The sequence below is a fragment of the Maniola jurtina genome, chromosome 3, assembly GCF_905333055.1.
Source record: "Maniola jurtina chromosome 3, ilManJurt1.1, whole genome shotgun sequence".
NCBI classification, from domain to species: Eukaryota; Metazoa; Arthropoda; class Insecta; order Lepidoptera; family Nymphalidae; genus Maniola; species Maniola jurtina.
Genome location: NC_060031.1, coordinates 1,651,396 through 1,668,336, shown reverse-complemented (window position 1 = coordinate 1,668,336; position 16,941 = coordinate 1,651,396). Strand labels below are relative to the sequence as shown.

The following is a 16,941-nucleotide window of genomic DNA, read 5'->3' as shown; positions in this document are numbered from 1 at the left end:
ATAAACGACGCATGCATTACGAAATAAGACGTTTCACGTGCAATTGATAATGAAATTAATGTCGTGAAACTAATTTCGTAATGTAAATTCCGCTTCATTCTATGTACGAGTACGTAACTACACTCACGCAACGTAAAAGTCCATCAATAATCACCATACTTTGAAGCGATTGATTCCGCCACAGGATTATATACGCTTGACTGTAAAGGGTGCTGTATTGATCGGGAAATGCAGCACCTTTACCTACCTACCAATTGGATCTACACTGTAGGTTAGTTAGGTCTACGAACCTATTGTGCGCAACAAAGGTTGTTTAGTTACGTATTTGGTCGATTTTAATTTAAAGTAAGTATAGTATAAACTACATCTCCTATGGTTTCTCCACCGTCCCAGTTAAAAAAACACTCTCTATGCCCACCTACTTTTAGGTAGGTACCTATAGTGCGCGACAGGTTGAGATGGCAACCGAGGTGGGGGCGCCCGCGTCCTCCCGCCTCATACCCCAATTGCCATTTCAAACTGTCGCGTACTTAGGTACTATACCTACTTTAGTCATGGTATGCGCCATGCGGGCGCTAAGTACCAAGGTGTTTAAAAGTCGATTATCGTTTAGAATTTAGATTTCGCTTTAAATATATCATTTTACCAACTTATTTGCTTCTAGAGTTTAGTTTTAATTTCGTATTTATTAATTTTGTTAGTTTGTTGATTAGTTTTAAGCCATGCACGACCGAGTTGCCATGGCGAATAGCGGCCAATGGAAACATCGCTCGAGTCAGACGGCTGCGTGTGAACTGCTTGAAGTTTTCTGCCCACCCAGTGGGGGTTATTCAGCGCTGTGCCTTCCGCTGCATCTTCAAGGTGTTGGAATGTCGCCATTTTTATCCCAAAGTCTATCGGTTTTTCGAACTATGTGCCCTCTTTATTGTCCATCGGCCGCGCCCACAATCCGCCTTCGCTTGATTTCGCTCTCCGATCTGTACACGCCTTTACACGCAAATGTATAGAATCATGTAATGATCATTTTGTACCTACACTTTTTACGTCGTCACACTAAGAGGCCGAGGTGTCTGCCAGCGCGACCAATGTCAAAATACTGTTAATTCGCCTTGAACATAAGAATCAGCTTGGTTGCGGAACCATGGTATTTGTAAAGCTGATGCGGATGCCATTACGGCGAGCTACATTTATAATGATTTTGTTAATTACATTGGTAATTAGTTTTTGTAAAACCTAGCCTAAATATTTTCACGGCTGTTTTTTGAATACAGACAGACGATCAGGGAGGTTAGATTTTTCCCCTAGATGCCCCGAAATCGTCACCGAAATGTGAGCTTTGTTCGTAGGGTGAAATTTTAAGAAATAATGAATAGTACGGCGCGTAGTCTAATTGTTTGAATTGAAAAAAAAATTTTTTGAATAATTTACCGTCAGGAGCACATTCATACATGCTTTATTGTGAGTAGAATCGCAATGAAGTCAGTGTCGAATCAGTATACCTAATATCTGCCAACGACCTTCAGAGTCTATAACTCTATGTAGAAACTTTGGCTAGCCTTTTGTACATGTTAATTAATATTGACGTATTATTAATTATCTGTTGAACCATTGAGTAGTTACAAGCGGACATGAATACATGCATACAGGTCAAATACATAACCCTCCTTTGGACTTCGCCGCAGTCGGGTGAGAAAGCCACAAATAGCCAAGGTAGTTTTATCTGATACAGAAAGCCATTACATATACAATTTATTGTTTAACAATAACGAGATTTCACCTGTCCAATACCCTACCTTGAGTTCAATGTCACATACACGGTAGCTTAGCTAACGCCAAATAATTCCTTTCGAGTTTCGGCAAACAATCACAAGTCAATTACTGAGCAAGGTTGTCGCAAATGGACATACACATGACATGACAATTAGAACACTGTGGGAAAATACTTAGGTACATTAAAATTTAAAGACTGGTTTGTACTTTGTCCATTTAAATAAGTACCTACTTAGCTTTTAAGAGAGTTTGTCGTCGTTTTATTAACTCCAAGGCCTCGGATTTGTCACGATAGAGATGCCGCGTCGCGCTTCTATTTATTATCAACTAGCCGATGCCCGTGACTTCGCCCGCGTGGATTTAGGTTTTTCAAAATCCCGCGGGAACTCTTTGATTTTCAGGGACAAAAAGTAGCCTATGTGTTAATCCAGGATATTATCTATCTCCATTCAAAATTTCAGCCAAATCCGTCCAGTAGTTTTTGCGTGAAGGAGTAACAAACATACACACACACACACACACACACACACACACACATACAAACTTTCACCTTTATAATATTAGTGTGACTAGCCGATGCCCGCGTCGATTTAGGCTTTTCGAAATCCCGTGGGAACTCTTTGATTTTCCGGGATAAAAAGTAGCCTATGTCCTAATCCAGGATATTATCTATCTCCATTCCAAATTTCAGCCAAACCCGTATAGTGGTTTTTGCGTGAAGGAGTAACAAACATACACACACACCCACACACATATACACAGAAACTTTCGCCTTTATAATATTATATAGTGTGATTAGATAATGCCCGCGACTTCGTTCGCGTGGATTTAGGTTGTTGAAAATCCCGAGGACTGATTTTCTGGGATAAAAAGTCCCTATGTCAATTCCCGGGATGCAAGCTACCTCAGTACCTAATTTCATATAAATAGGTTAAACGGATGGGCCTAAGAATCTCGTGGGAACTCTTTAATTTTCCGGGGTGAAAAGTAACCTATGTCCTTCCTCAGGATGTAAGCTAACACTGTACCTTTCATCAAAGTCGGTTAAACTGTTGGGCCGTGAAAAGTTAGCAGACAAACAGACACACTTTCGCATTTATGATATTATATAGTATGGATTATTGCAATGAAGTAATCTGGTTTTGTGTTAAAAATAATTTAGAAAGTAGACTATTGTAATATCGATCAATTGTTTTGAAAAAGCCTTTAGGTTTTATCTTTACGAGGCCAGGTACAAAGTATAAAGCATATAGCCGATAATGAACATGGTTGCTAATATTAATCCTATTGAATGTGAGCCTGACAAATATACTATATTTATGTGAAAATGTATTTAATTGCAATAAAAAATTGAGTGTGAAATAAATTCATATATATTTTGAAGATTGGTGTTTTATTTTAGTGCTTTATAAAAGCTCGTGATAAATATACAACTTTAACGAAATCATCATTTCTTGTGATTGTACTTTCTGTTGAAACAAAAATCTGGCAGAACGAAAATCTGACGAAATGAAAATCCGACGAAACGAAAATCTGTCAAAACGATAACAACTCGAATTGAGATAACGTAGATAGTTAAAATTATGTTTGCTTTCTTTTATCGTTTTCAATTTCCAAATCTACAGAATAATTTAAACGGGTATTGGTTCTTCGAGCCGGATAACTAAAAAAAACCTTTTAAAGATCTTCGCACATTACACGAACTCAACGCGCCGACTCCACTCCGACTGACTTAGGACCATATTCTTGAAATTAAATGTTGAAAATTCCATTGTAAGACACCATATAAAAGCTTGTATTCGACTTAAACTTTGAAACCGAATATTTTAACAGAAATCTGGAAAATTATTTAATATTAGTTTCTAGAATAATCTGCAATTCATGAACTGTGGTTGCTTAATATTCAAATGAAATTGGAACTACGTTTGTATGGAGCGAGTGACGGAGAGACCCCTTTTAAATAGCTTACAAAAAAAAACTTATTGAAAATTAATATTTTTTATTGGGTGAATTTTACAAATTGTCAATAAAAAAATCAAATTCAAATCCCGTCTCCTCGTTATAATTTTGTTCCAAAAACTCCAACAGTTTTGTGTCAGATAAAGTGTGTTTAAATGTTGTGTTCTGTATATTATTTCTATATTTTTTATAGTTTATAGGTGTTTTTTATGTGTAAAGTGCGGTTTATCGATATAAAATAAGGAAACGGGACCCTTACAAAAAGTGCTTCATCAATAAAATACGTCTTTTACATCGAGGTTGGCACATAATATAATGATCACAATAATATATTACTCGTCATAAATATATAAATGTATAATTGTTTACATACCGCATACCTACCGCCTAAACATTTCATATCAAATCAAATCAATACAAAATTTATCTAGTTTGTAAGGGGTTAAGGCCGGACCGCATTACAGCGGCGTTGCAACATATTACTTCAATCATTTCTTATGGTGCGTGTCGCACTAGGGCGGCTACTGCATAGACAATATTTTGACTCGAAGCGACGCACCGCGCAGCGCCGCTATAATCCGATTTTTACTGTGTGTGTGTTGTGTGTGTCTTTAGTGTCTTCTATTGTCCTATTAGATTAATTATCGAATAACTCGTAAAAAATCCGTTCTGTTCAACTGCTCGGTCTAACAAATCGGAAGCGTGTACGGGAGCTGTGGCTGTGGGCTCGACCGTAGCAATAGGGAAATTTCCCAACCGAGCGGTGTTGTGCTCGGTAGCGCCAGCTGGGCCGACGGTTATGCGTTGAAACTTCTATATATAGTGCAGTTTGGTAAACGCTCTGTCAATGCGATTGAAAGTTGCGTGTTTCTCCTTTGTATTCCAATCAAGCTACCCGTGCTAATCTAGGCGTAGGTCGTGAGTTATCAGGCTGGGGTTCGTGTTTCGAGCGTTATTGATTGATTGAGTTTAGAAGCGACATCTTCTTGCGAATGTGGCAACCGCTACAAGCGTAATATTTATTCCGTTCAGTGCGATTGTCGAACAATCGGTTAACAATTGTTCGATTTATTAGACTGTTCGGGCTATCAGAATTGACTTAGAACACGATAACTGGTTCCAGACCGGAGTGATACCCTATAGGGATCTTTTTCGGATTCTTCAACAATCACACTTTACACTCTAACAGGAATATACGCTTCTTTTAGACCGAGCAGTTGAACAGAGCAGATTTTTTCGCATTGTTCGATAACTCGATCCAACAGTCGAACAGAACGGAACATATTCCGGTTTGTTTAAATCGAGCAGTCGAAAAGGACTGCCTTTTTCTTCGGATTGTTCGATAAATCGGACTAACGGTCTACAGAACGGAATAAATATTACATTTCCGATTTGTTAGATCGAGGCAGTCGAACAGAACGGACTTCTTTTCGGATTATTCAATAAATCAAACTATGAATTGAACAGAATAGACACATAACTCTTAGAGTAGCCACATTGCTGTCACTGTACAGTGATTGTGCACTAATTTTTTTTTTGAAGTGTTTGCTGCAAACTTGCCAAAACCTTTCCAAAGCAATACGCACGCATTTGCTCTCTAAAAGTGGTTTTGTTTGCTCGATTGTATAATCTAACTAAGTTTAAAATTTACATCATAATATCAACTATACATACAAATATGAACATACAATTATATGCTGGAACATCGGTATAAAATCTACACAACTCATACAAAATAGTCAATATCTAACTAGATCTAGTCTAAAGATTTAGGAATAACATTAACATTTCAGGCACGATTTCATCAAAATACCCCCGAGTACAATCAGCAAACAAAAGTTTTGTATAATTCTCACTCACACAGGGAGACCAAAAAAAATTATGTCAGTAGGCACTGCTGACATAATTGAAATAAGTGAAAACTTAAAACAATGAAAATAACATTGTTTTTTTTTACAATTTTCAAATTAATTGTACCTAATTGCACTTTAGTTTTCTTTAGCTGGGCCATTTCATCTTGGTTCATCCATCATCACTTCCCATCAGGTGTGATCGTGGTCAAGCCTATAGTGAATTAAAAAAAATATAAGCAAATCATAGAAATCTCCTCGGAGAAACAGGTAAACGACTATAAATACTAGTTTAGTACTATAATTTTTCTAGTTTTTGGTGCTGACTGTACTCCAACACTGGGAAAACAAATAGATAATAAGCACCTCTAAACAACATCAAATCTAGGTAAACCTCGCGTTATAATCAAGTCATCTATCTATTCAATATATTTTATAATAAAAGGCGCTTTATAAACATTACAATATCAGGCAATAGCACCCGCCATGAAAGTTGAAACTATGGAGTATGTACAAACAAAAATAAATAGTTTACTGAACTATCTGTTAAAGCTGTTAAATTATTACAACAAGAACTACCAGATAGAGCATGGGCGAACTTGAACTTTAAATCAAGGCGTTAAAGGTCCATTTTAGTTAAAACAAGATAGATTTGTCTCGCACACAACAGTTTTAAGTTTAAAATCAATGCTCTATAGATTTCAGCCTTAGATCCGCGCAGTTCAAACCTACGCAGTATCCGCCTGCAGAGTTACAATGGAAACTATTATTTAAATAAACATTTAAAAATGCTATTGTATATTATATACCACAGCGAAATGGCATAAATCGGGAGTTGGCCATATCCCTTAGAGATGACCCCATACAGTCTTACCTATGCTACCCCTAGAGTATTTTCGTGAAGAAGAAAGTGTTCGGTCTGTCGTTACATTTCATAAACTATGCTCAGTAGTCTATGATATCATTAAATTTGCTTTGTGAAATGGTCTAATTGATTTGTCGTTTTAACATCTCCCAGGAGTTAGCCATATCCCTAAGAGTTAAGGCGGACTTCGTCTGCGATGGCGTTTGCTGGCGCGCGTGCTGTGCTTGTTTGGAGTGTTTTTTTTTTGTTAAGAGTGGCTGGTTTTTGCGTTAGTTGGTGTTTTTTGGTGGTGGAACTGACTGAGAAGCGCTCTAAAGGGGCGCCGCGCGTATGTCGGCGGGCGCCGGCGCAGACGGAGTCCATACTTGTGTAAATTCAATAACTTGAAAATATCACAAACTTGACATTGGCTAATCAGAGTAAAGCCAGATTTAAAGAAAAAAAAAAAAGAGTTAAGGCCAACTCCCGGCTTATGCCATTTCAAAGACAAAATATCCAAAGACAAAATTTCATAGACAAATAAATCAACCACTGCACTGGTTCAGAATACCCACTATTTCAAATTTCTTGGCGCGCACTATTCAGTTTTACAAACTATCGTATATAATTTTACATAGACATAGAAGTTCCAAAGGGGATAAAAATTGTACTAAAAATTGTTATTCATAATAAGGGTAGCCATCCTTTCAGGTTTTGTCAAAATTAGCCTAGATTGAAAGGAAAATAAGATACGATTACATTAAAGTAATTACTTTGTGTACAAATAAGTTAGGTTCATGGCTTATTCCGTTTATCCACGTTCCATTCATTCCATAAACGGAACAAGTCAGTTCTATGATAATTTATTTAACAACCATTTTGAACATACACTGGAGATCAAATATTGTGACGAATTAATACATAATATAATAAATTATTATCATTATCATCAAGTCATTATATTTGAATTCACAATCATTAATGAGTGGTTAATAATGAATTTTAAATTAATTATTATTTATTTAGTAATACTTTAGAAGGTATATTGTATCATTTTGATACGCACCATTTTACATCTCATCAACATTGAAATAATTTAAGCATTGAAACAATAACAACAGCGTAAAATGGGCCTAATTTTCCTTGAATTAAAGTCTAAAACCCAGAACCACCGATTTCAACTCCGCAAGATTTCCACTTACAGTGCTGGCTGTAGATATATGGCCGAACTTGAGCTTTAAAACAAGGCTGTTAAGGCCCATTTTAATTTAACACAAAAGTCTTTCGAGTTTCGACGCTCGTATTCAATCAATGTTAGTGAGATGTCAAATCTTATACTAAGCCTACAGTCCTGCAATGTAACAAACAGTATTATCCTACGAAAGTATCGGCCTATTTAACACGTTTTTAGAATTAAAAAAAAACGTGTTAAAAAGGACGGCAACTAATAAATTTGAGTTATTGCCAAAAATTTAGAAGAACTGATGTTTCTAAAAAAAGTTTGCTACACAGGACCAAACTAAAAATTAACTAAAAACTTTTGTCCCAAATAGCATTCTTTTCATACAAAGCACGGCATAAAAGGCGTGGCAATTTTCTCGAAAATCTAAGCTGTGCGCTAAGTATGGACACTCGTAATGAATACTTATTTAAATAATGAAAAATGCAAAACACCAGTTAATGATAAATAACAACCGAGAGCTAAATTATATAAAATTCACATACCTTATTTAAACGCACAGATAAAACCCGATGGTACACACTCTAATAAAGAAAGAATCATCAAAATGAGTTCTGATTTGACAGAGTTATGGAGTGAACTCACCAAAAATATTTACTGTTGGCCCGCTTGTTCAGGAAGAGCAGAAGCCTGGAGGCTTTATGCTACATAGTGGTGTAGCGAGAAGGCCCCTAGGACTGGAAGTGAGTACTAGTAATTTGGGTCGCCTTCACCAGGAGAGTAACCTGTACTTATCACGATAACACTTATTTCTTCAAGAGTCTAACATGCAGCCTGGAAGGTTTATACTACATGGAGATGTAGTGGGGAGGTCACCAGCAGGGCTAGAACTTGGAAGTGGGTTACCTGTAATGGGTCACCTTCAACAGGTGAGTTATTGTTCTGATCACGATAACACATTAACATTTGTTTCTTCAAGAGTCTAACATGCAGCCTGGAAGGTTTATACTACATGGAGATGTAATGGGGAGGTCACCAGCAGGGCTGGAACTTGGAAGTGTGTAACAAACAACTTGGGTCACCTTTGCCAGGTGAGTTATTGTTCTGATCACCATAACACATTAACACTTGTTTCTTCAAGAGTCTAACCTGCAGCCTGGAAGGTTTATACTACATGGAGATGTAATGGGTAAGTCACCAGCAGGGCTGGAACTTGGAAGTGTGTAACAAACAACTTGGGGTCACCTTTGCCAGGTGAGTTATTGTTCTGATCACCATAACACATTAACACTTATTTCTTCAAGAGTCTAACACAGCAGTTCAGGAAGAGCAGCAGCCTGGAGGCTTTATACTACACGGTGGTGTAGCGGGGGAGTCGCTAGGAGGGCTGGAAGTGGGTCACCAGGAGCTTGGTCGCCTTGGCCAGGTCGTAGGCCGCATTTCTGACCTGGTCGAGCGGCGCCCTGGTGGAACACGCCACTATCACTTCCTCGCTGGCGTTGCGCAGATCGATTATGACTTGTTGTAGTGCTGCGTCTGTACACGTCTGGAAAATAAATTTCGAAAATCTATTTGATATAGCAAGTTAGCCGCCATCAAATAAATTACGAAAGCGGCTGAGGATTCTGGATGCATCTAGGGACTACTTCAGCGCGTTTTTGCAGCTCCAGACCTTTGCCCGCGGTACCAAAGGTTATTGACATTCAAAAAATATGCAGCCAATTGAGAACCTCCTCCTTTTTGGAAATCAATTAAAAAGTCTAGTTTTTAGACAAGTTAGCTCTAGTCAGTACATCACATACTAAAGCAGTTGTTTAGATCAAAGAAAAAAATGTTGAGTGAAATAGATATGAAGTAAACTAACCTGTGGGAATAATGCCAGTAAAGCAGACACAGTCCGTTGAATAGAATCGGCACATTCAGGCAGCTTGGTTCGGTGTAACCTGGCAGCCGCCCATAGATCTTGGATGCATCTGGTGACTGCTTCAGCGCGTTTTTGCACCTCTAGACCTTCGCCCGCACCGGTGAAGCCCGCGCCGGAGCCCGAGGCACCATCATCGGAAACGCTGGAGACTCCGCCCTCTAGCGCGCTTTGAGTTAACGATCGTTCGAGACCGGGTATGCTTGTGAGCTGTGATGACAGTTTGTATACAGTTTTTTTTTAAAGAAAATCGATATGGTAGAAACTAGGAAAAGGAAGCTTTTACTATAAATTACAACAACACTATTTTCACAAGTGCTTTTGAAGCATTAAGTGAATCTACCACTTCGGAATGCTCTTTTTACAGAGAACCAGCAAGAAAAATAAGAATATTAATAATTCAAAAATTCTGCTTGAGCAAAGTCGGGACGGTTCAGCTAGTCTTCATTATTATAAAAATAAATAAGATCAATATTTTGAGCTCACATTTTAATTATAAAACAAAACTACATTAGTAAGATTTGGTATCCCTGACTCTATTTTTTTATTTACAAAGATTCTACTAACCCAACCACGCTAACCTTTATTTAGGTATATTAATTGTTAAACTAATAAACTACCACCGCTAGTCAAAGTCACTACTTTGTTAGTCTACTGCAAAAAATAAAACAACTTTGAAAATCGTATTTTTTTCGTTGGACAATGGCGTCTTTCTCTAAACTAAATTTAGAGTACCTGCATCTTTTTAATATTGCTAAAATAGGGTGGAAAATGAATTTTAAATTAAAGCCTAGTGCTACTCTACAAAAAACACTATGCTGAAGACTGGCACCTAAAGTCACGAAGTTTGACAGTTTAAAATTAAGTTTGTCTGTCGTTTTCTTATTATATTGGTAAAAGAAAGGTGCAAATGCTCTAAAATTTAATTGCCATCAGAATCAGTCTAAGACTAGTAAAATTAGTATAATTAATGATTAGTACCTGGTGTTTAGTAACCTGCCAGTTATTCTTTGGTCCCTCCCTAGGCTCAAACATACTGACCGGTCGCTGGGCCGCCTTCGCTTGCCTCACCTCGATGTCCTCAGCCAAGGCGAGCTGATCCGTCTCTAAACTCCTGCCCCTCTCTTGCGGGGTTAGATCTAGCGTGTTGTTGCTTTCGTTTATGGAGTTTTGTGACGTCATGCTGTGGTCATCGTCGACACTGCTCGTTTTCAATGCACTGTTTTCTTTCGTTAGTTGTTCGACTATAGTTTGAAGGTTTTTCAATTGGTTCTTTAACTCTGTTATAGTGGAGTCTCGGTTGTCTAGTTCCTGTTTGAGCGTTTCGATCTCTTGTTTTCGTTCGGGCGCGTGCGCGGGGCTGGGTGAATGTGTTCGGGGTGTGTCTACGGAGTGCTCAGTGGGAAGCGATGGGTTGTATGTGGATGATACGGTTTCGCCCGCCCGCGGGTCCAGGCTGGATATCTGTTGGGGATAACTTAGGCAACTATTGACAAAGAATTAAGAGATCGGCTGGGAAATATTTACTGGTGGCTATCATATTAATCGATAAAGTGCACTTTTTTTTTAAATAAATAATATGTATATTGAACAAGAGAACAATTTTTTACAATAAAAAAACTCCTTAAATCTAGAACACTGGAAAGTAAACACAATAAATGTAGATATCCAATGGAGTGCTTTGACACCTGTACTAGGGAAAGCTGTGTTACATGTTTGACTTTGCTCAAACTTAAGACCCTGTTAAAACGGGAAAGCAATATATAGGTGGCATAAATCTGTCTCGTTTTAACTGAAACTTAAGTCTCAGCGAAGTCAAAGTACACTCTATAGATTTCGTTCCAAGAACTTACATCGAGCTCGATGGGCGCTAACGCAGCGTAGTCTTCATCCGACGCGACAGAGTCGTACAGAGGCTCGTCGTCCGACATCTGCGAGAAGTGCTTCAGGTGACTCGCCGCCAGCAGCGGGTTCATGGGGCCTGCAAGACCTACACAAAATTGGACTTTGTTATCTAATGGCCAATAGCTCTGTATCTACTAAGAACCTAATACTGAACAATCGTTGTTTTTTTTAACTTTAATCTATTTAAGTATATAAGTTATATTTTTAGGGTCTGTACCTCAAAAGGAAAAAAGGAACCCTTATAAGATCAGTTTGTGTTCTGTCTGTACTGTCAGTGTATCAAGAAAACCTAAAGGGTACTTCCCATTAGCGTAACATCTCTCAGTAACGTCACTAGCTCGGGCGCAAAAAGTCGCGCCAAGTTATGCCGCCTTTGCTTCCTTGATACAATAATACTCTACAGGCAACATTGTTCCGTCTCTATCACACGCACTCGAATACGCTATCGTCATGTCTCTGTCGCATTAGCTTATACATACCTCTAGGTTGTAAGGACGCTATCCTTTGTCTCCTGGTAGCATCCAATAGAACATCTCTCAGTAACGTGGCTAATTCGGGCGCCGACAGCCGCGCCAATTTCTGTCGTCCTTGGTTCCTTGGCGCCGATAACGCAGGGTTCACTGGAAGAAACGCCACTCCACACCGCTCTAACCCGGTCGCACTGGTTTGCCAAACTGTCAAAGAGAACCACTGTTTAATAATATAATAGGTCTGTGTTGATGTTAGCTGGCGGGCGTGCTCTGCCTTTTTTTTTTTTTTTTTGTTAAAACTGACTGGAAAGCGCTCTAAGGGGGTGCCGTGCGTGTGTCGGCGAGCGCCGGCACAGACGGGGTCCATACTTGTATAGTTTAACTAACTTGTTACAAATAACTACAAACTTGACTTTGGCTAATCTTTATAATAGCCAGAAGAGAGAGAAAAAAAAATATAATAATAATTTACTAACCTGTTTCCAGAAAAAAAAAAATTATATGCATTTTAGGCAAATTAAATATCATTAAAGGTTATTTTAGAGTTCTTTTACAATAAAATTATTTCGGAATGGACATTTATGAATAGTATGAAAGGTTTTTAAAACTTACTCGCTTCAGTTTCTCGCCGATCTATCTCGTCATAGATATCCATCACGAGCTCCTCAAATAGGTGATTCGGTAACTGCATAAACCAAAAAGATATTTTATTCAGTTCACGTAAGTTTTTTTCTTCCACTTGCTCGAAAATTATTTCAATATTAATTGTTAAATTTTAATTTAAAATAAATAAATTATTGCTTCTAAAGTAGTGTGTCTATAACTCTACTAACTACAATGTAAGTTTATTCTTGAATTCGTTTGTTTATTATTTCCCTGTGAATGGTAGAAAAGTACACAAGTCACAACCAAAATAGCAATTTACAGCTTCTTTTAAAATAAAAGTAGGGTTAAAGGACTCCGCCGCGTTGATGGGCCACTTGTATGTCAAGAAGTGGATCGGGAATGATCCACTTCTTGACATACAAGTGGCCCAGAGTGGAATGTCACTCTGACAGAATGTTCGCCTACCCCATGTGACCACCTCCCCTAGAGAATACTAAAGCTTGGTGCTCACCAGCTGTAGTTTCCCGCGCGCCGCCTTGGCCACGTCCGTCATCTCGTGTGTGTCGTGCGCGCGCGGCACGATATAATGTCGGCCCGCCGCGTGGTCTGGCCGTTCACCCGTCAGGAAGTGGATCATTCTATCCGTCGCTTCGTACACCAGCTCTGTCAGTCTGTCTGCCAGCTCCGTGTGACCGCCTTGCCTAGAGAATAGGCTGACGATTAAGCACTGTTTACTCTCTGAAAGAAGTTTCAGTCTCCAAATAGTAGGAGAAAATCAGTGATCTACATAAACTAGAAATCATATGGCATACTGCACACTGTGTTATATAGATTTCTTTGTTTTGGCAGATGATAACAAATTAAGCTTATTATTTACATGTATAATTTTACTGTAAATAATATTGTATATCAAATCTTTGAAAAGAGCAACCGTCGAGTTTCTTGCTGGTTCTTCTCGGTAGGAAAGGCATTCCGAACCAGTGGTAGATGCTCTTGACGATTCAAAAGTACTTGTCTAATTGAATAAAAATATTTAGAAATTGAATTTTTTCCTTCTGTATTATGGACTTCCACAAATTAATGGCTACCTATTCAAAATCTGCAGTTACCGCACCTTGCACAATCGGCCGGCGTGTTGCCCCCGCTGTCGCGCGCGGTGGGCTCCGCGCCCCACGCCACCAGCAGCTCCGCCTGCGCGGGCTGCCCCGCCCTGCACGCCACATGTAAACATGTGCTGCCTTTCTCCTATCAAACATTGTTATCATCAAAAAGTTTTTAATCTTGTGCTATAATTCTGCTGTCCTATTTCTAAAAAGTAACTGATGGCAAAAGTGATTTTGACTTATCGCTTAAGAACGTGACATAGTAACAGATTTTTCTACAAAAGAGTGCTACGTTAGCAAAGATTTTTATTTCGTTTTTATTACTTTTTGCAGTGAACAGCTTTATAGAAATAGGATGGTGGAAATATTAGGATCTAAGCTGATGTTACATAACATAACAGTCATGTCCATGAACTCACCTGATTATAATAATTAGGGTCTGCTCCCTGAGCCAGCAGCCTCATGGCTGTGTCGAGGGAGGAACTCCTCACAGCACTGTGCAGTTGCCTGCCCAGCTCACTGGGGGGCTCATCTCGTCTAGCTCTCAATACATAGGCCAGTCGCAGGTGCTTAGCCAATATAAACTCAGACTTTATCGGGCTGAAAATAAATCATAATCTTACAATATTTTTTTTCTGATTGATTCACTTATAATAGCCAATATTTTAAAACAATTGTGTAAAATCTGGTAAAATAGCAAATAGAATTATTGTAAACAATTTAGACTTAATGTGTGTAAATGTTAGTACAATAAATAGTACGATAATTTCATTAAAATTTACATTGAAAATTCTAGTATTACATTTTGATAAAAAGATGTTATTGTGGTTTCCCTAACCACAAATTATTATTTGTACTACGTATTACAAACAACATAAAATTCAAATGTAACCCTCTGCTATTAACCTTTTGACACTGTACTGGTCAACATTGATGAAATTCAGCACAGAGACAACACAGTTCGGTTTTGAAGACAGGCTTTCTTTTTACTCAAGGAATTTCCTGATTTCTTGTCTTTGGTTTGCACACATGCAGTTTTGGTGTCCGAAATATTCCTTTAATCATGCTTACATTATCTCTACTGTTGCCTGCTCAGTATCCATCTTATTTGGAATAAATGGACAGGCAAAGGGGGAGAAGAGGTTGCAATATCTGTATGATTTTCAACCTAAGTCATTTATTCCAATTACCATTACCATTATACCATGACACATGGCATTTATTTAGCATAGCATACACATGATTGTAAACTTTTTGATTTTGACAAATTGTTGAATTTGTAAAATAATGAAGTAATTGGTAAGTAAGGTGATAATTAAACGTAAACTTAAAACTAAAGCTACCAGAGTTCCAAATTCGCGCGCGTTTATTCAATAAACTTACTGAAGTGGATCTTTAGGTTGTGGCTTCTTCCTCAAATGCTTAGGAGCTGAAGTATCAAGCAAGGAATGTTCCCATATACTGTTCACATTCTGAGCAGTCAACGCTTGCACCATCTGCATCAAAACCACTTTTTACTGTCGCTATTCCGTTACAAAACATACATTGACACAGATCTTATGTACATACAGATAAGAGCGAAGGAGGCCACGATCCTTGCCGTAAAGATTTCACGTGAGAAATGTGCCTTCCCATGCTCCTGTGAACGCTGCAGCACTCCGCGCATAACAATAACCCACGGTTAATCGACGCCCACGACGGATCTACAAGCACAAAAGTACCCAGCTCATTAAAAACAGCGTAGGATTAATTAACGGCTCGTAAAGGAAACTGGAACATCGCCTAACCCGATGCCCCGCAGTCCGAGCACACTTCCACCGATGAGCGATGCTTAGACCGCGATATCATCATGTTTATTTACACTCTTGGAAGACTTTATACCAAAACAAGCTACAGGCACACTTAAAAGAGAATTATAACAATTATTTTTTTATTCAGTAGGTACATACTGCATACTACTTTGATACAAAAATAAAACATATTACAAACCACAGACTAGATAAAATCGTTTGCTGTGCTACATAATGTCAAAACCTGGACTTCGTCTGTGTTGACGTTTGCTGGCGCGCGTGCTCTGCCTTTTTGGAATGTTTTTTTTTTTTGTTAAAAGTGGCCGGGTTTTGTGTTTTACTGGTGTTTTTGGTTGGTGGAACTGACTGGGAAGTGCTCTAAAGGTGTGCCGCGCGTGTGTCGGCGAGCGCCAGCACAGACGAAATCCATACCACAGTTTTCCTAACTTGTAATTATAACTACAAACTTGACATTGGCTAATCTTTGTAAAGCCAGACGAGAAAGAGAAAAAAAAAACCATAACCAGAGACTAACAGAGCTTCAAGAGATCAGTGTGACCACGGTGAAAATAGAAAATCTGCCAGTATACTTGGCTGAAAATCTCTAATGGCAGTAACACATACTTGCAACAAACAGCAACCAACACTGCAGGCGTTTGGATGGGTATTTACATGTATGCTTGCCAGCGCTTGCGAGTACTTGACGTTTGATTTGATTGGCTGCCAAGCAAACACTAAGAAAAGTACTCAGTGGTGTTTGCCAATACTTGCCGTATGCTATTCATTACAAGCATGTGGCGCCGCCATAAGAATCTGCAAAGCCAGGTTTTATAAATCCGCCTAAATGACGGAAATCTGCCACAAATGGTCACCCTAACATAGATTATGCAATATAAACCATGGACAAAAGTTTGATAAAGTCATTGTCATTTGTCAAGGTTGTATTTCTCCGGATTAGTAGTCTGTGGTGGACTTCGTCTGTGATGGCGTTTGCTGGCGCGCGTGCTGTGCTTGTTTGGAGTGTTTTATTTTGTTAAGAGTGGATGGCTTTTGTGTTAGTTGGTGTTTTTTGGTGGTGGAACTGACTGAGAAACGCTCTAAAGGGGCGCCGCGCGTATATGTCGGCGGGCGCCGGTGCAGACGGAGTCCATACTTGTATAGATTCAATAACTTGAAAATAACTACAAACTTGACATTGGCTAATCAGAGTAAAGCCAGATTTAAAGAAAGAAAAGAAAAGTCTGTGGTTTTATTTGTATTTTGTACACGTCGGACGTCTTACGTCAAAAACAATTAGGTTATAAATTTGTCGGCGATATTTAATTTTACGAATTACATAAAATGAAGATCCCAATAGTTTTAGGTATTTTAGCATGCTTTACAATAGCATATGCCGATCAAGAAACTCTAGTGCTAGTTGATAATTTAAACATAAGGGAAACTCATTCTCAATTTTTCAAGTCTCTGCAAGGTAAGGTAATAGATGGCGTGTCCTTTACAAACCGGCATCAAAACTTCTCTAATTATTTATCAATTACACTAA

The 16,941-nt window shown here is 38.6% G+C and overlaps 2 protein-coding genes across 4 annotated transcripts in view; one reads left to right on the top strand and one right to left on the bottom strand.

Annotated features, from left to right (window-relative positions):
* Positions 1–8,525: 8,525 nt before the first annotated feature.
* Positions 8,526–15,582, bottom strand: LOC123881120 (ARF GTPase-activating protein Git). Of its 3 annotated transcripts, none has more exons than XM_045929715.1 (12): positions 15,396–15,582; positions 15,178–15,311; positions 14,992–15,104; positions 14,028–14,208; positions 13,620–13,750; positions 13,017–13,206; positions 12,512–12,584; positions 11,909–12,103; positions 11,378–11,514; positions 10,506–10,988; positions 9,468–9,734; positions 8,526–9,149 (listed from the first exon to the last, which is right to left on the bottom strand). In XM_045929715.1, exons 1-12 carry the CDS (start codon positions 15,457–15,459, stop codon positions 8,982–8,984), a joined length of 2,136 nt encoding a protein of 711 aa, XP_045785671.1. In that variant the 5' UTR covers positions 15,460–15,582; the 3' UTR covers positions 8,526–8,981. The 3 variants fall into 3 exon arrangements, with proteins under 3 accessions (XP_045785671.1, XP_045785673.1, XP_045785674.1); XM_045929717.1 differs by having other exon boundaries at positions 10,566–10,988; XM_045929718.1 differs by having other exon boundaries at positions 10,596–10,988.
* A 1,054-nt stretch (positions 15,583–16,636) lies between these two features.
* The window catches only part of LOC123881151 (dolichyl-diphosphooligosaccharide--protein glycosyltransferase 48 kDa subunit), a 47,919-nt gene continuing 47,614 nt past the window's right edge, over positions 16,637–16,941 (top strand). Inside the window, exon 1 of the mRNA XM_045929768.1 lies at positions 16,637–16,869. Coding sequence (XP_045785724.1) covers positions 16,740–16,869 — 130 coding nt within the window. The 5' untranslated portion in view covers positions 16,637–16,739. The remainder of the gene's footprint in view (positions 16,870–16,941) is intronic.